The 27,358-nt window shown below is 29.0% G+C and overlaps 4 protein-coding genes across 9 annotated transcripts; 1 reads left to right on the forward strand and 3 right to left on the reverse strand.

The window, feature by feature from the left end:
* Nucleotides 1–8,135: 8,135 nt before the first annotated feature.
* On the reverse strand, nucleotides 8,136–10,955 carry LOC124491714 (uncharacterized). The gene has a single exon (XM_075735175.1). It carries the CDS (start codon nucleotides 10,870–10,872, stop codon nucleotides 9,514–9,516), a length of 1,359 nt encoding a protein of 452 aa, XP_075591290.1. The 5' UTR covers nucleotides 10,873–10,955; the 3' UTR covers nucleotides 8,136–9,513.
* A 1,183-nt stretch (nucleotides 10,956–12,138) lies between these two features.
* LOC124491915 (uncharacterized) lies at nucleotides 12,139–20,938 on the reverse strand. 4 transcript variants are annotated; one of them, XM_047054632.2, is made up of 6 exons: nucleotides 19,570–20,938; nucleotides 14,610–14,705; nucleotides 14,419–14,526; nucleotides 14,217–14,340; nucleotides 14,052–14,157; nucleotides 12,139–13,701 (listed from the first exon to the last, which is right to left on the reverse strand). In XM_047054632.2, exons 1-6 carry the CDS (start codon nucleotides 19,606–19,608, stop codon nucleotides 12,771–12,773), a joined length of 1,404 nt encoding a protein of 467 aa, XP_046910588.1. In that variant the 5' UTR covers nucleotides 19,609–20,938; the 3' UTR covers nucleotides 12,139–12,770. The 4 variants fall into 4 exon arrangements, with proteins under 4 accessions (XP_046910588.1, XP_075585802.1, XP_046910589.1 ...); XM_075729687.1 differs by having other exon boundaries at nucleotides 14,085–14,157; nucleotides 19,570–20,935; XM_047054633.2 differs by having other exon boundaries at nucleotides 14,085–14,157; nucleotides 14,604–14,705; nucleotides 19,570–20,843.
* Nucleotides 20,939–23,734: 2,796 nt separating this feature from the next.
* Nucleotides 23,735–25,342, reverse strand: LOC124492987 (solute carrier family 41 member 1). 3 transcript variants are annotated; one of them, XM_075735158.1, is made up of 3 exons: nucleotides 25,311–25,342; nucleotides 24,668–25,250; nucleotides 23,735–24,606 (listed from the first exon to the last, which is right to left on the reverse strand). In XM_075735158.1, exons 2-3 carry the CDS (start codon nucleotides 25,188–25,190, stop codon nucleotides 23,774–23,776), a joined length of 1,356 nt encoding a protein of 451 aa, XP_075591273.1. In that variant the 5' UTR covers nucleotides 25,191–25,250; nucleotides 25,311–25,342; the 3' UTR covers nucleotides 23,735–23,773. The 3 variants fall into 3 exon arrangements, with proteins under 3 accessions (XP_075591273.1, XP_046911974.2, XP_075591274.1); XM_047056018.2 differs by having other exon boundaries at nucleotides 24,668–25,338; XM_075735159.1 differs by having other exon boundaries at nucleotides 23,735–24,609; nucleotides 24,662–25,338.
* A 235-nt stretch (nucleotides 25,343–25,577) lies between these two features.
* Nucleotides 25,578–27,358, forward strand: LOC124492988 (lysosome-associated membrane glycoprotein 5). Its single transcript, XM_047056019.2, has 5 exons — nucleotides 25,578–25,772; nucleotides 25,843–25,907; nucleotides 25,977–26,147; nucleotides 26,205–26,610; nucleotides 26,694–27,358. Exons 1-5 carry the CDS (start codon nucleotides 25,697–25,699, stop codon nucleotides 26,882–26,884), a joined length of 909 nt encoding a protein of 302 aa, XP_046911975.2. The 5' UTR covers nucleotides 25,578–25,696; the 3' UTR covers nucleotides 26,885–27,358.

The raw sequence follows: 27,358 nt of genomic DNA on the forward strand, positions 1-27,358 counted from the left end.
GGCTCTTCGTTTTTTTTTTTCTTCAATATTTTCTTGTATCAGAAATTATTTGAATGTATCAAAACTGTTGTGTGTATGTGTGTGTGTGTTCTGTTTCTATATTTGATATTGATGATGATGATGATGATGATGTTGTTCAGAAACTAGCGTAAAAAAAATAATGTCAACTTGTATTTGTATCATATATAGTTAGGATGGTATATCATCATCGATGTTGATTATATATACAGAGTAAACTCTATTCAACTTGAGAATAGACACACACACACACACACACACACATACCAGAAACAGACAACCAGAAAAAAAAATAAACCAACAAGACGCCAGATCCGATCCTCCAAATCCGTAATTGAATATAGTTAATATAATTCAATTTTTTTATGGAAAAAAAAGTAACGAGATGAAACTTGTGGATATGATGGTGAGAAAAAAAAGATATATTTATACAAACATAGCCAATATCACATAATCATCACTTATGTAATTTGGATTTTAAAAAATATATTGATATTTTTTAAATAAATAGATGAATTTTTTGTTTTGTTTTGTTCCGTCCTCCTTTAACACCACCCTCCCCTTCTATTTCTTTTTTTTCGAAACAACATCGACAACAACAACAACAACGAAATGAAATGAACACATCCAATCATTCATCATTTATTTATTCATTCAAAAGACAATATTATGTTGTTGTTGTTGTTGATGTTTGACTAAACATCAACAAAATAAAAAACGTTACCACCTACTTTTACAATGTGTGTGTGATGGTAAAAAAAGTTGAAACTTTATTTAATATTAAATTGTGAAAAAAGAGAGATACAAGAGACTGATGGCAATGATGACTTGTTTGAACACAGTGTCATCTCTCTCTCTCTCTCTCTCACTTTATCTATCCAACAATACTGGAAGTATAATGTTTGGTTCGATGATCATTAATGTCCTTATAATCATTATTATCATCATCATCATTATCGATTGGGTTTATCATTCAATGATTTTTTTTTTTTAGTTTACAATATATATGTTGAAAAAAAATACACTGACTGATATGAAAAGGAAAATCCAATGTTTTTTTTTCGTATGTGTTTCTGGTTATATATACAAAACATAAATTTTTTTTTTCAATTGTTTTTACCCGAATAGATTCTGATCAACATAATCGAATAAGGAAGATAAAACATAATAATATAATATTTGAATGATGAATATTTTGTTTTTTGTTTTTGGTTTTTCAAATCGAATGATTGAAAATATGGTTTTATTTTTTATTTTTTGGTCGTTGTTGTTGTTGTTGATGAAAACCAATCTGTTATAATAATCCAACAATCTCATTATCAATTAGATCAATTTCTATCTCTCTCTCTCTCTTTTTGTCTGTCTGTTTTATTGAAACAGGTCATTGACACAAATGTACCATATAGAAATGTTATTGGTTTTTGACAAAATACACAAACACATAGTGAACAAGAAATACAAAAAAAAATGTTTAACGTAATATGACGATATTGAATATCTGAATAGCTAAAATATGAACCACACACAAACATTAACCGAAAATTTTTCTGTAAAAAAAAATGGTGACGAAATTATGAAAATGACGAATGAAAATATATATCTTTTTTATTTATACTGAAAAAAACCGTTTACGGTGAAATAATCATAATCATCATCATTAGATCAATGGCCAAAGTCACAGAGTAAAAAAATATGAGAGAAATTTCTATTTACGTGAATTCCAATGGAATGTATCAAGACATTCTAAATTGATGATTGTGCATTGCAATTTCTTCAAACATCGGTATATATTTGGTATAGTAGCTTTAAACTTTAAAAAGTTAGAAAAAAAACTATAATCAGTGATGATGGTGAAAAATGATATTCATCATTCATTATTCACACATCAATCTTTAGCATCAACGTTGGTGTGGTGTGGTTTGGTTTGGTTTTGGTTAGGTTTAGTTGATTTGATTTTTGGTTGAAGTGGACTTCATTTACCACTATAGTAGATCCACCACCATCATCATCATCACCAACATCATCAGATATACTTATTTCTTTCGATATCAAGATATTTATCAAAATAGAAAAGAAAAAAACTTCATCTGCCATGTCTGTATGTTTGTGTCTGGCGTCAGTTGGCGCCTTAAAATGTTATATAAATGTGATAAATATACAGCATAAATGTGAAATATGAGTTTTCTCATTTGTCATATATTTTATCTGTATCTCATACAGTGAAAAAAATCTTTTTTTTTTTGCTATCTCATTTGCAATTTGCAATGAAATTTTGAACCAAAATATATAGATCATCATTTATGTGGTTAATTATTATTGTTAGAGTGAAATGTTTTTCCAATGAAATTTATTACAGATCATATCGATCAAAATGGTTAGAATATGAAAAAAAACCGGAATTGTACAGTGAAAAATGATGATTATGATGATGATGATAATGATGATCAATGAAAATTTTCTTCAATGTACACATATAATTCATAAATGAATATCTGCAATATGATAAACAAAAAAAAAAGAGAAAGAGAGAGTTGACATTTCATTGGCCTTTTTCTCAGTTCGTTCATCCATTCATTCATTCATTCATTCAATTTAAATTTGATCTAGCGAGAAAGTGTTTTTGTAAGCCATCAAGTTCATCAAACACCACTACCACCGTAATAATTGCCGCAATAATTTTTCGGGTGAATTTTTTTTTCTTCTTCACCATTCTTGTTCGGTTGATTGACTGATTACAGATTCAAACTATATATATAAATTGTTTTTTGGCATGAAATGGCGAGAAATAGAAAGAAAACAAAAAAAAGCAAAGCCGGCATAATTCAAACAAAAACAACGACATAAACGACAACAATGACAAAAAAAAAACGCCAACAATCATTCATCATATTCATTTCATGCTCAATATATTCTAAAAGTGACAAAAAAGAGAGGGGGTCATATATATGGTGTTTTTTTTTCCTGCTGAATCGTCACATCCAACCATTCATTCATTCATTCATTAAAAATTCTCCAAGAAAGAAATGATAAACCATTTGTTTGAGGCATGAATTACAATGCTATACAAAGTATCGCACACACACACACACAACAACCGACAAAAATAAAAAAAAAGCTTCCTGGCATCATAAAGATACAAAACGACAATCTGTGTTTGTTTAAAAAATTGTTGAAAATTTTTTTTTTCATACAACAAACATTTGAAAACAGCAAAACAGATTTTATTGGATCAAGGTTTTAGGATGATGTGTATATTTTGTTTTCATGAATGATTATTATATAGATGAACGGAATTGTGAAATCATGACAAATACACACACACACACGAACGCACACAAACTTGACAAATAAATTTTTACTATAAATTCATTCATTCATTTAATTTATTCAAAAAACAATTCAAGGATTTAAATACCGAAATACACAACTTGTGATGAAGCAAAGAAAAAAAAATATTCTTATTACCGAACAAGGTTTAAGTGTCAATTTGAATAAATATCAAATGTATTGATTTCATTTCAATGAAAAATGACAATTTTTTTTGGGGGGCTTTTCTCATTCATCATCATTATCATCATCATCATCATTATCAATATTATTTTGACAACAGCAATGTTGATGATATATCATGGTAGCAATGACTCCAAATTCAGCATATTATTAAATGAAAATCAAATCAATGATGATCATGTTGATCAATTATCAATGATGTTGGTGATGATTTTGTCCACGTTTAAAATGATAATGATGACCTCTCTCTCTATCTCTCATCATCATTATCAGTTTCAGTAGGACAGCATCTCTTAAATAAATCAGGCTTACCAAATGCTTGAATTTAGCAATAGAAAAAAAAAGTTCAAAGGTCTTGACCTTTTGATCTCTTTTCCAGTTAGTTAAAAATCCAGTTTTTTTGGATTAAAGATAAATAAACGTTATAAAAAGATTCGGATTGTAGTCAGTCATCAGTCAATCATAAGCATCATTAAGATGATCGTAGGAAGAAAATAATGGATACCATTTCATGATCAAACCAAAAATAATTAAATGAATCGTTTTTTTCGATTTCGAACATTTAAAATCATCGAAATAATTGTTATTCAATCAGTTTCCAGAAGAAATAAAAATCAAGTATGGCACATGCATGTATTAAAATTAGAAACTGTAGAAAATTATTTTTTTATTTCATTGAAACTAGAGACAGAAAAAGATTTATGAGTTGTTTTTTTTGTTGACAAAATCAATCTCCTCTCTATGTCTCTTGGGTGGAAAATCAAATGAACAAAACAAGAATGACATATTTTACACACACACACACACAAAATATGTATGTCATGGCGCGAAAAAAAACTAAAATGTTCTTGTGTGTCTACGTGATTCTTGAATTTTTAATTTTTCATTATTTCAACTTAAAATATATAAAGAATGTCGGTAAAAAAAATAACAACAACAACAACATTGTGTGTATGCGGATAAATAACTAATAATTAAATGGTTAAGTGTTTTGTTTTGTTTTTTTATAGCTATTATCATCATTATTAAATAATCAATTGATCAATTTATTGATTCATTGACTTACTTTTTTGTTCTTTTTCCGATTTATAAAGATAAAGAGTTAAAAAAAATTGATGATAAGTATAAAAAGTTTATGATTTGATTATGATTACGATACATCATCATTGATCATGATGTTGTGATGAAATAAAAATAGCTGTTGTCATTGTTGTTGTTGTTGTTGTTGTTTACAAACATAATTTGTACAAACAAACACACACACATACACATACACAAAACAAAGCAAAAAAAAAATTTATTGATTGCATCAATTTGATTCTTGTATGAAACATTTTCAATGATGATGGGTAGTGATGGTGGCAATGAAGAGGAAAACAACTGTTGTCGCCTGGTTCAGTGTAAAGAATTTAGATTTTTAGGGTTATGAGAAAAAAATTGTTGATCATTTTTTTTTCTTTGATGATAAGGGATGATCTTTGTGTGTGTGTGTGTGTGTAAAATTAAATTATGTCTTACATCTATTTTTTACGCCTATATATCATTCAATTAAAATTACAGTCACAAATTAAGAGAGAAAGAGATATCATTATCAATTATAAAACATAATCAGATTTTCATTCATTTTTTTCTCTCTCTCTCTCTCTATCTCTTTTGTTTTTCTGAATTACTACAAATTCAATGAGGAGAAGATAAATTAGTCATCATAGATCGTTTTGGGGATATACCAGGCTTTCGAAATGTGTCTTTGTGTGTGTGTGTGCTCGATGATTTTCATAATTATTTAATTAGATAATTTATTGTTTTGATTTTACAAAATGATGTTTATACATTGAATCTTTTCATATTTCTCTTTCTCTTTCTCTCTCTATGTTTGTGTTTTTTCCATTTTTTTCTCATTCTCTTTATATTTCTCAATATATGAACACAACATTTGAAAAAAATGCAACCCAGGATCAACGAAAAAAAAGTTACGATTTATATTTACTATAAGAAGATTATTATTATTCAAACGTAGTAAATGATGTGGATGATGATGAACGTGTCACGTTGACTTGTTGTTGATGATTCTTTAACAAGAAATATATAAATTTATAATCCGCGTATGTTTGGCAAAAAAAAGGACATTTTAAAGTTGTTTTAGTTGCTGCTGCTGTTGTTGTTGTTGTTGTTGTTTGTAGCCTGTATCGTTTTTTTCAAATAGAAATATGTGACTTTTGTCAGGAATACCATCACCACATCACATATGTAAAGCTCTAAACATAATGATGATGAGGATATGAAAAATCGAAATTTTTTTTTTGAAGGATTCCTAAATTTTTTTTTTTTGTTTTTTCTAGAGTTCATTCCATATTTATATATGTTTTTGGAAATAGATAGTAAGAGGGAAAAGAGAAATGTTAAAAATTGAAAAAAAAAATTAAACAAAATGATAATAATAATTTTAATTTTATCACACAGGAAACACCAAACAATCCAATAAAAAGCAAAAATTTAACATCCATTTATTCATTTGCAATCATGTAATACAAGTGACAACAACAACACATGGATGATAATTAACCTAGAAAACAAAAATACCAAAAAATTAACTGATCTCTTATTTCATTTCATATTAATAATTATAATAATAATTTCTAATATAATCAAATTCAACATCTACATGTCAATCAATTCGGTCATCGACGTTTTATTAATGGTGGTAGTGGTGGTGGTGGTGGTGGTGGCCATAAAAAACCATAGATACAAATAAGAAAAAAAACGACAATTGGTGACAATTTAGTTTTTTTTCCCGAAGAAAGAAGTAAAGAAATTTAAATGATAAATCATTTTCTTATCACCACAAAAATAAAAATCATAATGAATAACCCATTTTTTTGTCTCTATTTATTTCACTATACCGTAGTATATGGCAATCAAGAAAAAAAAATCAAAAAAACCAGAAATTAGGATAAATCCACTATCCATTATCGTCCTCATTATTATTATTATTATCTTGGTTTAGACAGGAACCAAAAAAAAAATGTACATAGATAAAGTAGACATTATGCGTTTGCTTGTGTGTGTGTTCTCTCTTAGTTGTTCCATAATTTATTGATTTATGTAACCTTTCCGACCGACCAATGGTGATGTCAATATAGATTTTTACGCATTAAAAATGTCTGTTTGATGTCGTTTTCCTTTTTCCTTTTTGTTTTGCATTTTTAATCTAAGAGAAAAACAATAAAACAAATCATCATCATCATCATCATCATTATCATCATTGAAAAAGAACATTTTGATATATGAAAATCAAACAATTTCCTTGATGAAAAGAATGAATCGATGAGGATTAATGACAATCCAATATATATATAAAAATCAACCCTGCGTAAAAAATTGAGTGTGTGAGAAGAAAAAAAAATGTCGCCTGTCCAAAGTTTATGTTATGAAAATTTTCAAAGATATCCAAAAATCAATTTTATACAGGATTGGAGGACAAAACAATGGTAGTGGTGGTGGTGGTGGTGGTGATTAGAAGGATGTTCTAGAAAGTTTTTTTTTTTGTTTTTATTTTTATCAAATTAAATTTCTATATAAATGATATATATTTGTGTCATATAATCGTTGTCGTGGTCGTTATGTTGATGATGATAATGATAAAGATAGGTACAAGCAGCAAATATCATCACCATCAGTTTGATCATATTCACAGTATTTTTAAACAAAACAAAACAAAAGATTGATTGATTGATTGACGCAATGGAAGTGAATATATGTTTTTTGTTGTTGTTATTATCGTTGTATATATCAAATTTAAATCAAATTCACCAATAATAATTATCGTAATTTATTATTCTTTTTAGATTCGTTTATATAGTAATTTCAGAATTACAATTTGTTTTGTTTTATCATTCGAATGTTCAAAGTTTTCGGATGTTCTTCGCATCCTTTGATGTCGGTTATGATAGTTTTGTCTATTTCGTAATAGACAAAACAATTCCCTGACATATATTGAAATTTTTCATATTAGCAAAAAGAAAAAAATAGATGTTATCAGCTATTATGTTTGGTTTTATATCAAAACATCATGGTCATTATTATTGAATGATAACCAGAAACCAGAAGAAAAAAAAATTCGTTTCCAGATCATCATCATCATCATCATCATCATTATTTTTTATTATTATTATCGATTATTACAATAATAATTGTGTTTGATTGATTTTTAATAATTTTTTTTTCTCCACTATTCAAATGATAAAATAATGAATTATGATGGCCATTTTATTCGGTCAATTCATTGATGTGTTTATTCACATGCATATTGATAATTGATAAATGAATATAAATGATTAAAAAACCGATGATTAATTATCGGATGATGATGATGGACATTATTATCCGATGTCCATTTGTGTTGGAGTCAAATTAAAAAAATAAATCAATCATTAAACCGTATCTGGATCATGTATCATTATATTTGCCGTACTTTCCGCCCATTTAATGAATAAATAATATTTACTTAATTAATCAAAAGTCATTAGATGAATGAATGGAAATGGAGAGAAAAAAAAATTATTTTTATTTATGCACATATAAATATGATTAATTGTTTGTTATTTTTATTTTTATTTGTTTTTTGCTCATTTATCCACTAAAAATTTGGATTTGTATCATTTCCGTCTATATATATACTGTGCGGGTGTATGTCTATGTTTTCCTGGTACAAATTGTGACATTTCTTTCATCATCGACATTGGAAATAGATTATGTCCTGGTAAATGACATTTATGGGCCTTATTTCCAAAATGATAATGATGATTAAGCATAAAATGAGAATCCAGAAAATTGTCATCATCATCATCATCATCATTCAAATAACAATGGTCATCATAAAATGAAAAAATTTTTTCAATTAAGCTTTCTATTAAACCATTTTAATTCACCACTAACAAAAAAAAAATTGATTGGTATTGAAGGCCATAAACATGATCAAAAAAAATCTGATCGATTGATTGATCAATCGATGATAATGTTATGTTTTTTTTCAATCATTATCAATCAATCATCGTAAATAGTAGTCTTCATCAACAATCGATAATATAAACACACACTTGAAATGTGTACAACAAAAAAAAAACTTTTTTTCCCTTTGAGTTCAATGAAAAAAAAAATCATCAAATACAAAAATTGATATGATGATCTAATTTGGAATAATTTTCTCTTTATTTTGTTACCGATGAATGAATAGTACTTTTATTTTTCAATGATGTCATGAATTAATCCTTTCTCCTTTTTTTTGTTATCGATTATTATCATCTGTACCTGTGTTGGTGTTTACATGGATTGAAGAGAGAGAGAGAGAGAGAGAGAGAGAGAGTGAGAAAGAGTATGAAAAATCAATACATCAACATACCTGTTGATCAGTGGGTTTATTTTTACCACATAAATTGATTATAATACAGTGATGATGAATGAAGAATTTTTTGCACTTGAACTTGTTGAACAGCCACTTAAACCCATGAATTATTATTATCATTGACTTATTGTGTTTCATGTATAAATTCCAAATTCGAATACGTGAACAACATACATCTATGTGTGTGGTGTTTGAAAATTGGCCATCAAATAGTTTGTTGATCTTTTTAATTTTGATTGAATATATAAAAAAAATGACAAATTTCAGCATAATCATGATCATTTTTGAAATCCTTGGATAAAAACTATACTGCTGCTGCCAATGCTAATCTTGTGATCACAAATTGTATTCACCTTCAATTTTTTTTAACTAAATCACATTTTATTGATCAAATCAATCATAAATTGAAGGAAGAAAAAACAATGATGAAAGGTACCATTAATTGATAATGAATAAAAATAAACAAAATTTTATGGATCAAAAATTTCAAAATTTACGTCTATGCTACTGCCATCTATGAATAGGAAACAATATGAATTTTTTTATTTTCAAAATTTTTCCATTCTAAAAAAGAACATTCTATTCTATTTTTTATCATTATTATCATCATCTTTAGATGACGTTGATGAAGCTTTAGATAAAGCGGAAATAAATCCTGAATTATATTGATCATCCGAAGTTAATGTATGTATTTTTGATGATTCTGTTTTCGATATATGATTCGATATTTTTGATTGTTGTTCGATTGTTATTGTTGGTTTATCATCATTATGTTGTGATTTTTCTTTAATTTTTCTTTTAAAACTTTCCATATTTTTCGATTTATTCATCGAACTAAACATTTGTTTGTCATCTTTATCAGATTTCTTTTTCATTTCAGGTTCTGCAGTATTTTTTCTACCACCACCACCACCACTTGACATCATCGATGTATTAGAAAGATCAGCATTATGAAATGTAACATTACCTGATGTACATTTATTGATTTTAAATTTTCTTGTATCAACACCAGATAGATTTGATCGACCAGTTACGAATGGATCACCAACAATAGCGCTACTATTATTATTTGCGATTAATTTTTTTCTATCCGATTTTTTCTTTACCGATGATGAAATTGGACTTTTCTTACGGAATAATTCCGGTTTTCTTGTGCTCTGCAGTCCAAGATCTTTTCGTAATGATTCAATACCTTGAACACATGAAGAATTTGATTTATCTAATGATGATGATTGTGGATTATTATCTGTCGATTTTGTGGAAAATTGTTTTCTATCTTTGGACTCTTTTTCTTTCTTTCCTGATTTCGCAGCTGCAGAAGGTGTTAATCTTTCATTATCATCATCATATTTCTTTGAATGAGAATGACTATGATGACTATGGTGATGAGGATGATGTTTTTTTGATGAATCTTTACTTTTCATATCTAAATCTTTTTTATCTTTATCCATTGGTAGACAACAAGCCAATAGATTATCATCATCACATGATGAACTACTTGTTGATATTGGTGGTATTGTTGTTGTTTTTTCTGATTTTCTTTTTTCACATTTTTTTGCTTTACTTTTTGATTTTGGATCTAAAACATGGACTTCCGGCAAACTACAGAAAACATCTACATTATTTGGTGATTCAGGTTGTTTTTTTGATTTACTTTTCATGGATGCTGTTGTTGTTGTTGTATCATTTTTCATCATCATTTGATTTTTATCATTATCTAAATCCGGTTTTTGACATGCAGCTTTTAATTTTAAAAATCTTGATGCATTACGTTTATTTGAATGTGTATATGTATCAATATCAATATCTTTTATATTTGGCCGTACAAAAATAGTTGAACCAATTTTTGAATCCAATGACATGACAAAATCTTCTTGAAAATCTAATGCTACTGCTGCTGTCGATGATGATGTTGGTGTTGAAATCATTTTTGAATTTTTCATTACATTAATATTATTATCATTATTATGAGCGGATGATTGTTTTTTAGATTTGGATCGCTTTTCACTTGTTTTACTGGAAGACATTTTCAATATTATATGCAATTGCAAATGTTAAATTACCATCACATGATTTTATACTTTTTAAATTTTACATTACATTATTATTATTATTATTTCTATAATTTTATTAAATTCATAATAAAATTATTTTATTCATGATTCAATATAATTCAAAATTGTTAATATTATTCTGTTTGCTGTTGTCGTTGTCGTCATCGTCGTCGTCGTCAAACATCCATAATGATGATGATCATTGTTCGATCAATTTACAAAAAAAAAAAAAAATTTTGTTTTCAATAGAAATTTTCAAAATCAATTATTATTATAACGACGAAGAACGATGAACGATGGTGATGAAGAAAATAATACATCAAAGATATTGAAATTTTTTTTCCAAAATGACTTGTCCAGAAAATAAAAGAAGAAACAAAGAAAAAACAACAAAACAAAATGTGACATTCATATCAATCATCATCATCATCATCAGATGATGATGATGATAAAAATTGATATTAGAATGATTGAATTGAAAGCAGGTAAAATGTTTTTTTTTTTGGTGTATTGTTGTTTTTTTTGTCAAATAAATAATGTGTGTGTGTGTATACAATAATAATTGATAATAATAACCGATTAGAATCGATAAATGTATCAGCAATGTGTGTGTGTATCATTTGTAAATAAAAATCGAACAATTGAAATTTTTTTTTGTTAAACAAAAATCAAGGAATAAAAAGCATGAATTTTATATTCGAAAAAAGAATTGAAAGAGAAAGAAAAAAGTAATAATAACACAACACATATATAAAGTGGTAATGAGGAGGAGATTTTGTTCAGATTTTTTTTTTTTTTGCTTTTCTTCTTCTTCTTCTTCTTCTTCACCGTAATGAAACAACAGACAAATAATTCACGTGAAATTCTTTTTTTGCAAGAATTTCACCGTATCTTGCTCATTTTTGTTTGGCCAAAACACAAAAAAAATGAGAATGAAAATGAATGAATTAAAATAGAGGTATTTACAAAAATTAAACAAAAAAGCGAAATAAGAATTTCAAATATGGAAACAACAAAGAGCAAAAAAAAAGAAGAAAGAGAAGACCAGAGAATTGAAGAATTTCAATGATGTGTGTTGTGTGTGTGTGTGAATATTTTCTTGACAATTGGTTGTAGTCATAAGTTGGACCAAAAAAAATTGTAGAAAGAAAAAAAACAAGTGTAATATTGGGTATTATTATCATATGAATCAATTAATCAATCAATCATTATTGAATTGGAATATATCACAACAATTTTTTCAGTATTTTCACATTTTTTTGGGCGTTAGGGTGTGAGGTGTATGCTTGTGTATGGGTGTGTGTGTGTGTGGAAGATGAAAATTTGCCAAGAACAAAAAAACGAATAAAATATTTTGTATATGAGGTTTTCATTAGCATGTTTTTTCTCTTTTCATTCGAGTGTCTTAAATTTATTCATTCATTATGAAACAAATAAGTGTGATTTGTTGAAAAAATGTGAGAAAAACTATTTTCGGCTAAATTGATCCGAACAATGTTTTGAAGATTTGATCGAATTGATTCGATATATTTCAATGATAAATGGGCAACAGAAAAGGTTCAGCACAGGTGATAGGCGAGAAGCTCTGTGAATGTTGTTTGTGTGTGTGTGTGTGTGTGGGTGGATGTTTGCCATTAAATTTAATAAAATGAATTTTTTTTTATTTTACAAGACCAGTGTTGTGTGGATCCTTGGATTTTATTTTCTATAGAAATTTTTTTGAAAAAAAAATTTATTTCTTTTTTTTCTGTTTGTTAATTGAAATTTTTCATTTTTTTCTGCAATTTTTATGATGAAACAGATGTAATATTAAATGTTTTGTTATTTGAAACATTTGTTGAACCACTACCGGTTGATGTATTAATAATAGTTGATGTGTTTGATGGTGATGAGGTAATGTTATTTTTCTTATTATTATTATTAACTTCAACAATTGAATCAGCTGATGGCGTTGTTGTTGTAGTCGAGATCTTGAAACGTTTGGTTGTTCCGGTACTAGTACCAACTCTACCGGAATATGTGTTTGGAATAGTTGATACAATATGGATGTTTGGCGTTGTTGTGCCGCCACTTAATGAAGATTGTTGGGCCAATGTGGCAGCAGTAGCCGGTTGTACTACGACAGTTCGATATGCACCATTTGTAGCCGCCGTTGTCATTGTATTTGGAGCCAATGATAATGCAGCACCACCACCAGTAGTTTTGGCATTTAGCACCGTATAAGTGGCATTTCCATTGGCAGCAATCGCACCACTGGTTCCATTAGTGTTGGCCAACGATGTTGTTGAAATGATGATTGGGGTCGCTGTAGCTGTATTGCTGTTATTATTGTTCGTTGATAAATGAATTACATGAGGACCATTTGGAGTTGATTTAATCTGAGGATTCTGTACAATGATCGTGCTTGAACCATTTTTTACTACTGAACGTACAGTTGGCCCCGAAGTGTTTCCATTAATCAATAATTGAGCCTGCTGTGTGGTCAATGGTTGTACCGATGGATTTATCTGTCTGCCGGTTGGCTGTCGTTGAACAATAGTTGAAGGATTCATGGATACCACAGTTGGTGTAACTGATGCCGATGATTGGGATAATAAGGGCGAATCGGTCAGTCTTCCATTGCCGCCATTATCGGTAATCACGCCATTCATAGTCAAATTCAAATCACTATTATTAGTGACATTGCTTTCATTACTATTTTCCGATAGGTCACCATAGCTAAATGTGGGAAATGATAAAAAAAAATTTATATTAAAATCAGGTACCATACAAGTAATCAATGCTTAACCCTGCGTTAACGAGTTGAGGGTTTGGAAATGACCAAAACAGAATCGAAACAAATCTAAATCCAACTAAACATAAGAGATCTAAGAGAGATTTGATCTCTTGACTGCTTACAAGCTTAAAAAATACTCCAACTAAATTCTGATGAATTGATTTTTATTTTATTTTCAATTTAATGAAAATTGAGTTTTGAAAACAACTGACACTTTACTAATGGGGTAATAAGAAAAAAAACTACACTTTATTAACGCAGGGTTAACAATGATTGAACATCAATTAAATACAATGAATTTGAATTATTATTTGGTGACAATAACGTTTGTTTAGGAGTTGACGATGCTGACGATGGTGTTGGTGAAAGTGTTAGTCCTCTTTTTTCGAATTTAAGAACTGAAAACAGAAAAAATATATATAAATTAACAGAAAAACAAAAACACATGATTACAAACTTTGTTCTTCTAGCATTTTATTCTGCTTTTTAATCTCATCAATATCCGTTGCAACGTTTGTAGTCTTTTTTCGCATAAATTGTATATATTCAGCTGCTTTTTTCAGAATCTGTGCACGTGAAGCCTAATAATGGTTAAAATGGAGAAAAAAATATTCATTGATGAAAAAATTTATTACATCAAATGTATTTTTTTTTGAAACCTTTTCACCATGTAAAGATGGTACCGAATCCCGTAGGCTACTGAATGAATCTTTAATATGATCACGACGTTTTCTTTCTAAAGCATTATGGTGTGCACGTCTATCAGCCTAATGAATGAATGAATGAATAAAAAAGGTGAAAAATTCCGAAAAAACTAAAAAAAAAAATCCAACAAAAACCGTACACTTACAGCGCTTGGAATGTTACGATCATTACGACCAGAATCACTGCCACTACCGCTGGCCATATTGGCACCACCACCTTGCATATATTGAGATTCATCTTCCTAAAAAATCACAAACAAACATACGATTATTCAATTATATTATTATCATAAAAGTAATAATTTAATTGTATAAATTCTTGGAAAAAATTGTAACAAGTTGAATTAAGAAAATTTCAAAATTTCCCATCATTATCATCATCAACATGTGAATAATCAATCAATTTAATAATAGGGTAGTAGTCACCCATGTTATCACACGTGTGTAGGCGACATAATTATTGGCTAAATTATTATAAAAAAAAAAAAAAACTAAAATCAACAATATTTCACATACATTGAGAGATTGAAACAAAAAAGAAAAAGAAAAATGTGATTAACTCTTCATTTCCAAATTGAATACTATAACAAGGGGTCAAAACCAGTTCGGATCGGATTTTAAAACAATTATTATTATTATTTTAACCTGATCATTATTATAATGATTTTCAATTTGATTTTTTTTCACGCCTAAAAAATTTAATATTTCACACGAATATATGTATACAATATATAACAAACAACCATAACAAAGATCAACAGCAACAGTATTTTGACCTTTCTCTCTCTCTCTCTCTCTCACTATCTATCACATTTCATATATATCCTGTTTTTCGTTATTATCGTCACCACCAACCATTCTTTACAATATATTTTTCTTTTCCTTCACGTTTTTTCCAATGGTTATAATATATATTTGCAATGATTTTTTCCCTTTATAACAAAAAAAAATTGATGAGATGATGATAGCTCTCTTTCTCTCTCTCTCTCTTGTTTCCCTCTTTCTCTCTCTCGCTTGCTTTATGGATCAAATAATAGTTGATGATAGCGATGACATGAAAGTCATAAATGGGGATAAGATCAACAATAATTCTTCATTTTTTGCCTTTTTACATTATCATATGGAAAAAATATATACAATCCATCTTGTTATACAAAAACATTATGTGGACATTACCACCGGGTTTTGGTGATGGTCATCATCATCATCATCATCATATAACCATTAGTCGTTCTCATGATAGTTAATTCTTTCACACACACATATATACTACAGGAATTTAAACTGAATTTTATGGTCTTCTCATTAATATAATCAGGCTTAAAGGTAGAAAAAAATGATTTTAAATAAAAAAAAATAGTTTACATAGGAACAAAGACACACAGATAAACAACAACAACAACATAAACCAACCGGAACAATCACAATGTGTGAATAAAACAAACAAACAAAAAACAACAACAACAACTACTACTGAATCATATTTCTCTTTTCAATGATAAATGTTTTTTCTTCAGTTGATTTCATTTCACATTTCTTTTATTATGGCATTATTTCTGTTGTTGTTGTTGTTGTTGTTGTTTTTTGAGAGTTGATTGTTTGAAATTTTGTTGTTGTTGTTTTTTTTTTTGAATAACAAATCTCATTTCCTATGCTCTTTTTTTCATATGGTTATTATTTTCTCTCTATGCAAACTCACAAACACATAATAATGACGCCAGGCGTGATCATCATGTGTCCATTTTTTTTTTGAAAAATGTCCATCCTTTCCAAGTGTGTTTGTGTGTATGTATGTATGTCTTTTTCCCACTTTATTAGCCTCTTTTTTGGTCTATGTTTCAATGTTCGAAAAAATACGTTCAATGACCTCCACATAAACACACACACACACACATTTATACAACATTCAGGCCATCATCAATTGGCAAAAAATTGGTTATATGGTTTTGTTAATGGTTCGGTTGTGTGTGTGTATGCTTCATTCATTCAATGATGATGATCATCATCATCATCGACGACCATAGCTGATGATATTATCATCATCATCAACAAGATATTTATACATAAATAAAAATGGCGCCTTAGAGTTTGTAGCTGCAGCTATTGTATTGTATTGTGTGTGTGTGTGTGTGTGTGTGACCATATCATCATACAGATCATCATCATCATCATCGATGTTTTTTATCGACTAAATAATAATGAAAAAAAAACGAAATGATAATGGTGGTCAAAGAAAAAAAAAGAGATAAATAACAATCAATGAAGATGATGATGAAGATCAAATGGTTATTTTATTACAATTGTAAAAAACGTAATGGACATATATATATATATTGAAGGATATTTTTTCTATTCGTCGAATGATATGACAAGGACAACCGATTATATGTATCCATGTGTGTTTAGTATCATTTTCGTATACGACATGCATCTGTGTGTGTGTGTGTGTTATTTTTTCATTAACTCGTTCACATGTCTTAATGAATAAATTTCAACATTTGATATATAGTACATTTGAAATTGTTAAGGTTAATAAATTTTTTTTTCATTTATTCAATGTTAAATATTGTTTAGTGATATTTGGTACACCACCTCCACACTAAATGTACAACAGGTAGATAATAAATAAACGAAACAAATAAAAAAAAAGAAATTCAAACCAAATATTCGACAAATTGAGAATCGAGAAAAAATTTAATTTAAAAATATTCTACGTTCCAACCACCAAAAACCGACAAACACTGTTCATGATTTTGTTACAATGTATAAAATCTCTGAAACGAGGATATATAACATAAATAACCCCCTCTCTTGAATTCTAATCACAATGTCATGCGTATAATAAATACAGGAGTATATTGAAAGAAAAAAAAAATACATCCTTAATTGTCCTGTGTTATACCTCGTGTCTTTCTTTTTTTTTCTCCTTCTATATATTTGAATTTTTTTTTTTTGGTTCAAATTGATGTTAATATATTATATATTGGAAGCGAAAAAAATACATGTGCAACCAACATTTTCTCTATATTGGCATCAATCAAACAGCTCTCCATATACATTTGACACACAATAAATTTAGGGGAAAAAAAGAACACAAAATGTTTTTTTTTTACGAAGAACAACACATACACACAGAATCCAAAAAAAACGGACGATAATCACTGTATATAAGGAGAGTATATCTGAAGCGAATCTCGAGGACAACAACAACAACAACAACATTATCCTCGTGGTCGTCACGACACACACTAAACTGCTACATGTTTCTGCAATGGCGTATACAACTTATACACACATACACACGGTTCTTGTTATTTATTTGGGCGCCTGCACTAACTATTCTTTTTCATGAATTAAAAAAAAATCAAAACTATCGCCCTCTACCGACAATGGTCATGCATGGATATTCCTACAAAATGCATGTCCACAACAACAACAACAAAAAACAACAAAAAAAATCATGGTTTTGTCGTTGAATAGTGTCTAATATCGCTGTTGTATAAAACTATCACCACCACCACCACCACCACACCACTACATAGCACCAATTTAATTTCGGTTGAATAGTATATATTTCTTTATTTCGGGATATTATATTTGATTCATCATCATAGGCTGGCCCGCGGGGCACTGACAGTCAATATAGCTGGAACAGGTGTGGCGGCTGCGCCGCCCCCCCTGCTTGGTATCCAGTCAAAGGTATAAACTAAACATTAACAAAAAAAAATGCATTTTGATGATCGTTGAAAAAGTTGCGTAACCGAACACACACACATGATGATGGATTTATTTGATTTAGTAGACTAATATGTGAAACAAAAATTTTTTTTTTTACAAGAGAAAAAACACCCCTACTAAAAAAACATCTCTCTCTGAATCCCACCATGACCACCATATGCCAATTTTAATATTGAAGATTTATTTATTCACATTCAATCGAGTAGATCATAGATCACGGGAACAAAAACAGAAAAAATCATTATGAATAGTCTTCAGGCATATCATCATCAAATACACACTTACAAAATGAAAATCATAACGATAACAATGTTTATTGTATACATTATATATAGATAGATAGAAAATTTATCAGCGGCATTAATTTTTTTTCACTGTTTATTTAGCTCGGCTTCCCCGCAACAAACAAGTTAATACAGTTTTTTATACAGAGTGTAAAAATTGCAGTTTACAGTATTTAAGCGACATAGAATAGTAGATATAGATAGATAGAAAATTTATTTAATTTTTTTTCACTGTTTATTTAAACACATCTACCACCCCCACATGCCAATCTATAAAATATTCTGAATTAGAAAGACAGAGTGAACGAAAAATCAAATGTTTGATTTTTTACAATATGACATGTGTCTACTATGTGTAAGTTGATTTCTTAAAAAAAAAAAATTTCATTCTAACCGCTTGGATACACATATACACACACATCATTCATATGTTTTATATACATTCTTACCAATTATTATTATTATTGAATTGAATTAAACTGATGATGATGATGAGATGAGATTATGATTAGTAATCAGATATATATAGACGCACACACAAGGCAAAAAAACAACAGCAACAATAATATTTTTTCCTGAAAAAAAAGAATAATTGAATGGTTGATTGGTCGCTCATTTATTGTTGTATATTTTGTTCTGGTTGCTTTCTTTATAAATGACACATTACATACACATCATCATCATTGATTTGATCAGATCAGATCATGTGGTTTTTTCTTTCTCTCTTTGGCAATAATCACACATTGCTATATACATTATATTCTCGGTTGATTTGATCCCACCGTAGATCATCATCATCGTCTTCATGGGCTATATATATTTTATATAATCATCTGAATAGAAAAAAAATTACAAATCTCATCATCTCAAATTGAATCTGCCTAAAGGGACAGCATACGTAACCGTTCAGTTTTTATTTGTTACAAATATTCATTCAAGTCTTTTGTTTTGTAAAATGCAATTAAAATTGACAAATGATCAAATCAGATCCATTTTCATCGACATCAAAATCAGTAACAATGTTTTCTTTTGAAATTAAAAAAAAAAACAAGGATAAATAATTTAGAAACATTTTGTCACTTACATCACTGTAAAGATCGCCTTCATCACTTAACATATCCATATTGATCGTCGTTGTGGTTGTAATCGTTTGTTGTTTGAAATGATTTTTTGATGTCTTACAAATAGCAATAGAGAGAGTAAAGTAAAACAAGGAAAAAAAACATACACCCAAATCGAATACAATAACAAAAAGTATCTTCTTAAACAATAACACAAATGATGATGATGATTAAATGAGAATTTATAGAATGTTGTCGTTGTTGTTGCCAGTTTTCATTGATGAAAATCAATCAATCCATTGTTTCAATTCCATTGTATTGCAAGGTAAGAAAAAAATTTTCAGTTATTGGTCAACAGACACACAAAAAACACATTTAGACATTATTCTTGTTCCCTGGGGTCCATATTATGGTAAATAAATTCCAGTTAATTTGGCAAAATAGTTATTGTTGTTGTTGCTGTGGATAATGGTGGCGGTGTTGGTAGTAGCTGAAGGCCAGGTGAGCATATTTTGTTTTTTTTTTGATGTCGTTGTTCTTGATTATTTAGGATTTTTTCTTTAGGTGAATTTTGGAAAAAAAAGAGTCGAAAAAAATGAATTGGTAGTAATAATGGTGTTTAAGCATACACACAAAAATAACCAAACAAAAGACAAGTCGGCCCCAAAAAAAAAACAAAAGACAATGTTTGATTGGCTTGCAAAAAAAAAACACATACATAAACAATCAAAAACAAACAGAAATGATTGATATTTATCGTTGTCGACGTAGTCTATTTTTTAGGGGTTTAATTCAACAAAAAACAAAACGAGAAACATTAAGAAAACACAACACATGACGGATATCAATAAAGACAAAAAAAAATTATGACGAAATATGTGACGAAAAGAGCAATATGTTTCAAATCAACAACAAAAATGGATTCGTTCGAATGTTCGCTGTTTTCTTCTTATTGATTGATTTTGACACTTTTTTCTATCCAAAAAATTTTCAATGAAGAAAGACCTTGAGTTTGAAGTTCATCAAATAATGTGATGATGATCGCAATCGGATAAGCTGAATCAAAATTATTTTTAGACAAACAAATAATCAAATGAATTTAATGAATCGATTTTGTTCTAAGATTTTCACAAAATTTATATTGACCCCCTTTTCTTGACAAAATTGTCGTCGTTATGGTTTATTGTGTGGTTCAAAGTTAGCTATTGTTGTTGTTGTTGTCGTTGATGATGATGGTTTTTTTTTTAGTTTGGTTTTGGTTTCTTTGTGGTTATATCATTTCATTAAAAAAACAGCCAAAATATAATTTTTTTTTTGTTGTTGTTGAGCACAATTATTAATGTTGATGTTGACGATGCTGCATGTTGTTTCTCGCAAATCGACCACGGTACTGCCAGCTTTTTCATGAAGGAGAAGCACATGCAAAAAAATTGCCACATTTTCACAAATTCTGGGCGGAGCTGTTATTTGATTCTCATTTTTTATTTGTTTCGTGCATACTACTACTTTTTTTTCTGATTTGTTGTATCTAAAGCGGTGGAGTCGGAAAAAAAACGTGTGCACTAAAAAAAAATCCCTCCTGAAAAAAGAGGGCAAAATTTGTACAGTAACAGTTAAATTGTTTTGAAATATTGTGAAAAAAAATGCGTGGTTTACATAGACTTTTTTTCCAGTGTACACCGCTACTTTATATATAGATTTAAATTAAACAAACCTAGAAGCATGTGATTACCATAATCATCATCAATACAATATCATATCATCATCATTCTTGATGTGTTTTCCAGTTGTGTTTGTTGTTGACGTTCTTTTTTTGGTCATGTTAAAATTCAAAAAAAAAATAGTTGTGGAATTTTAAGTGGTGGCCATGGTCACAATTTATAACAAAAAAAACCAGATAGAAATGAAAAAAAAAATCAAAAAAAAAACTATTCTATTGTCTTCGTTAAACGACCACGACGACGATCGATGTTAATCATCATCATCATTATTATTTCCATTAGGGATTTTTTCATTTGTTTGATGTCTATGTGAATGTGTGTGTGTGTGCCCCGCTATCATCGTAAAATTTACTTTTGAATTGAATCCAAGAAAAAGAAAATTATATTTTGATTAACAAAGAGAAAAAAAAACATAAAGATTAATGTCATTTCGGTGTGATTGGGGCGGGGGAAAAAGGAAAGAAAATAAATTTTCCACATACACAAACACACAATGTCATATCCACCTTTCTCATTCAGAATTCTTTCATCGCCATATTTCATGTTGGTTATTGCCAATAATGATGATGATGATTGCTAATCAAATGTGAAAAACATTCCCAATTAGTGATAATGAGCTATTATTAAAAATAAAAAACAATACTGTCAATTTATGTGGCCCATGCATGTGTGTGTGTTTTTTTTTCGATTTTTACATCAGAATTTGTTTTTTTTTTATATTTCGCTATCCAGTTTGGTTAGTTTTTTTTATCATTGATTATATGTCATTGTCTTGCATTTTTATTTCTGGAGAAATATGATGTTGTTGATGATGATTTTGATGAAAGCATGTGATGATCATAGAGTAATAAAAAATGTGTATTTATAATTTGGGTTCATTCTGTATAAAAAAAAATGAAATGAAATCTAGAATCTCTTTTGTTGTTGTGTTATTATATATAGACATATAAATCATCATCATCATGTCATGAATTAATAATAAAAAAATAATGATGCCCACTTTTACACGCACGAATTTAATAAATTGCATTTGATTTTATTTTTTGCAATTTTAACACTGTGTTTACACGTGAGAATATTAACGCAATGATGACTACGAAACATTTGAGAGTCACTGGTCTTATGGATAGCGTCTTTTTTTTCCTATGATGGTAGACAAATGAGTTAAATCATGATTAAGAATTTGAATTTTATAAATTTTTGAAAAAAAAAATTCAATTCAATGGTAAATTTATTGTTCAACATATCAAATTAGTTATATCATCAATGACCTCTATACACACACACACACACACACACACACACAGATGGTCGTCATTACTATTTTGGTTATCATAGTGGGGGGGCTCCTTACATTTTGGATAGATTGGGGTAAAGAACAAGATTTTATTTTTTTTGTTGTTGTTGTTGTATTTTTTTCGGGTTGAAATTACGATTGTGAAAAAAAATACCTCTACAACAACTCCATCGTTTTGTTTGTGTCAATTTAATACAATCAAAGGGGCAAATAATAATTATCAACAACAATAACAACAACAACTAAAAGGCATGACTTTGGCAACCATATTTATTTCATCATCAAACATACACACACACACACACAGAAGCCAAACAAATTGAAAAAATTCAAATTCGACTTGATCAAAAAAAAAAAAAAAATAAATGCACCACCAACATCACAAATAAACAACAACAAAAACAGGATATATTGAATTCACATATCATTTGCGCATGATTTATATATATAAATTATTTTGACAGGCGTGTTTTATCCAACATGTTTTTTTTTTCATTTGCTACAAGCTAACCACGTGCGCATACACACATCGTGATTCATTGAAAAAACAAGAGTGAGAGAGAGAGAGAGAGAGGGAGAAAACAAGATCCAATTATTTTTATTTATTATCAAAATGGAGTCGTAGTAGTGGCAATTTTTTTTTGTATTATACGTGACACACCTCAATTTACACATGCGTATTAGATAAAATAAAATGAAATGAAATCATCATCATCATCAATACTCAGACGTTTATACATTGAAATATATTTTGATATATATGTTGAACAACTTGAACCAAAAAAAAAAAGTCACGTATATATTCAAAAATATATTTTTTTTTTTTTTTGATTTAATTTTATGCGTCTGCAATCCATTTGATTTTAGGATTTGATTGATTTGAACCCTGTGATCATATGAGGAAAATTTAAATCCAAAAAAAAAAAAGATATACTTGTGTTGTGTGTGAGTGAGCGCATATATATGATAATATATCAGACAAGGTCGAAAAAAAAGATGTTGATGATGATAATAATGTCTATCTATTATCAATTATAATTGATTTTTTCTCTCTGCTGGCATTTAACCAAAAAAAAACAAAAAAATGACAATGGAAACATTTATTTTCTCTCTTCAAACTTCATATCAATAAATCGATCAATACATATCATTCGATAATATTTATTATGTAATGTTCTATTTTTATTAATATAGAACAAATCATCATTATCATGATGATGATGATGATGATGACAATGTATTTATATCATTCAATGTGTTCAACAGGTGAAAACCTAAAGTAACAAAAAAAATTCCCAATGAATCCGATAATGTTGTTGCTAATGGCATAACAGAATTATCTGGATTAATATTATGATTCCATGTCCAAAATACGGCTAAATATGATAGATATAATAATATGATTATTTGAAAAAATACAGCAATCAAATGAATTATGATGAATGATGCTGTAAAATGAAATGATGATTCATTCAATAAATGTTGAATGCCATAAATAATGGCCAAGAAAATCAAATGTGCTGGCGGTGTAATCATGACCAACATACGTGCTAATTTTGAATGAATTTCTTGTGAAAAAAATACATGTATTGGACTGAAAAACCATTTTGTTTGTTTTACATCATCAGAATTTTGTTTTGCTGTTGTTTTATGTTCAGCTGTAGTATGTAAAAAAGTTGATATACGGCTAGTTTGTATACCGGCCACTTGAGCACCAACACCATCAATTAATGGAAAAAATGTTGATATAACTGGCCACTGTTCCATTGATATTTCCATAACAAGACCGGCTGGTTTACATAAAATTATGGCAACTAAAAGTGGAATCCAACCGGAATAGATTACGGATCTTGTATATTGGTTACGACGAGCCAAAAATATAAATGCTGGTGCCATAATAACTAATGTAAATGTTAAAATAATTCCCGAAATATATAGCTGATATGTTGGATTCAGACTGTATAGTAAACGATGAACATTGGCCAGAATGGCCACCGTTGAAGCATCACCCATACATGCTGCAACCGGTGCAGATATATTATCTGCTCATGAAAAAAAAATTATTACATTGTTATTCATACATAATTAAAATATTACGCAGACCTGGATTGATGTTTAAACGACGACCAATGATAACCAGAATGGTGACTATCGATGCTATTAATGTGTTTGCCAAAATTGAAGATGCAACCGAACCGGCGCACAAAATTAATGCCGTTTCGAGTGTTATTTTGTCCCTGGTAGCTTCACGAAATGTTGATATTGCCAATGCCATTAATGCAGCAAACATTGCCATCAATGATGCTTGACATTCGATGACCATAAAATTTCCGGTTATAACATTACCGATATTCTTCCAATTGTCCATTCGACCAAGATTGGCGATTGTGGACAAACGTGATGCCGAAGTTGTTTCAATATTACCGATCATACCGATAAATGCAGGCACCAAAATCGATATTTGTGGTATATCAATAAATACTTGCCATTCAGCCACATGATTCAATACGATTCCGGCAGCACCACAACCTAGACCAGATAGGAAAAACGGAATGATCATTTGACGGAAAACAGTCCATGAACTTTGTGCTTGATAGGCTGGCTGATCATCAATATTTTCAATCATTTTGTTTCTCTTTCCAAACTCTAGGATCTACACTAATACATAACCTAATTCAAAATGAGACTATATTTTCATGAAAATGACAATCATAAAACAATAAAATCATTTTTTTTTATCTAATACATCACCACAACTATTTTACCAAGGAAAATTCTTTCATTTCCAGACCATTGATAATAGTGACATCTATTGTTCAGAATTTAACAATTTAATATGACCTGATTCAAAGTATTCAATAATTGGCGCATTCTCATCGTTAACAAAAATTCTATAAAAGAGAATTTCTATACATGAAAAAAAAATTGGATGCGGAGTAAAATATTTTTGTATAAGCATCGAATGAGTCAAATAAAATATGATAGGCTAGACCTGTATGTGTGTTTGTGTGTGTGTGTGTGTGTGTTATTGGCAACCAGGCATCCATCAATGATAGTCAGATGTAATTTCAACGAAAAAAAAATCAATTAAACAAGTGCTTCCATCATCATATATAAATAAATCATTCAACAATGAATATTATCCATTATAATTCTGTAACATCATACAACTGTATCATTGCACGGGCTAGCCTGGTTGCAATCATTTGTAAGTGTATTTTTAATTGATTTATTGAATGAATTTAATTTTTTTTTTTATACAAATTTTCATCCAAAAGTTATATTGCTGCAATTGATTATGATAATCACTGCACAATCATCCATGTTGACAAATCGTAAAAAGGTATACCGATTCTGTGTGTGTGTGTGTGGTTTAATTTTTATTAACACTCTAATTCTTCTTCACAAACAGCCAATTAGTAATTCGACAATCAAATCACCTGGTGGCAATCTAGTATTGGCCAATAAACAAGCAGCACCAAAATTTAGTTATGTTGTTTGGGATGAACAAGGAATGGTCTGTATTCTGGCCAAATTCGAAGCAACATTGACAATTACATTCTATACACCAAGTGGTGCACATGTAAGTTTTTTTTATTTTGATTTTGTTACATTAATTAATTTATTCTGTGATTTTTAGCAATTAATCGAAAAAATTCCAATCGATGCTAAAGCAAAAGGACGTTGCGATTATCTATTGGATGAAAAACCCGTATTGGATGTATCATGGATCGGTGGTTTTACATTTCGTATTATATTTGAAAAAGTTAATGATGGTGAAAAATGGGGTGTCAATTCGATTGATTTACTGTATAATACTGCTGATTCATTATTTCGTGGATCAGTACAAGGTGGAAAAAAAGTTGCACGTACTAAAGAAGGATCATTAGGAATGTTTACAACCATGATGGGTAAATCATATTTCTGTCCATCACCACCAATTATAAATCTATATGAATCAAAAACGGGTAAACCAAGTGTTGTTGTACGTTTGACCAATGTACATTTACAAGCATTCCAGATTGAGATGGGAAAATTTGCTCCAAGTAAGTATCTTGGATTTTTGTTTGTTCTTTTTAATATAATTCATAAAATTCTTTATCCTTTTTTCAACAAAAAAAAAATCAAGTATCTCGTTGTAGCCAGGTAAGTTTTGGATCCGGTGTTGCTGCACCATTATACGTGAGTTTGGAACAAGATGATAGTGTACCAGTTGTTGTTGGTACATTGACAGTAATTGTATCGATTTTGGTTATCGTCGGTTATGCTGTTTATAAATCATGGGTATTCAAACCGGTAGATTATGATACAATGATTTGAAAATGGAAAATGCTGCCGATGCCATTTTGATTTCATTTTTGAACAAAAACCAATCATAAATCTTACATATCATGATGCATACAATCATCATCATTACATTTAAAATTAAAAAAAAACAATCAATTTAAACATTTTAAACAAAGTCTTCCAAAAACAAACCAAACCAATCAATCAACCAAGTCTTCCATTTGACAATTACAAAACTTATATATCTTATCTTCTATATCCAATCTGTTTGTCTTCCATCAAAAAAACAACAACAACAAAATTCAAACTTATTTGTTATTTTAATGAATGAATCAATGATTTTTTTTTCTTGATTGATTCATTCAAATTTTAGAATTTACAATTTCAATTCATTCAAAATTGTTTATTATTGATTTGAGATAGTTGATGAATCTTATATATGCTAATTAACAATCATAATCATCATAATATAAATAAAATAAAAACAGAATTTAAGTGAAAAAAAAA

Source organism: Dermatophagoides farinae, chromosome 1 (genome assembly GCF_024713945.1).
Source record: "Dermatophagoides farinae isolate YC_2012a chromosome 1, ASM2471394v1, whole genome shotgun sequence".
NCBI lineage: Eukaryota > Metazoa > Arthropoda > Arachnida > Sarcoptiformes > Pyroglyphidae > Dermatophagoides > Dermatophagoides farinae.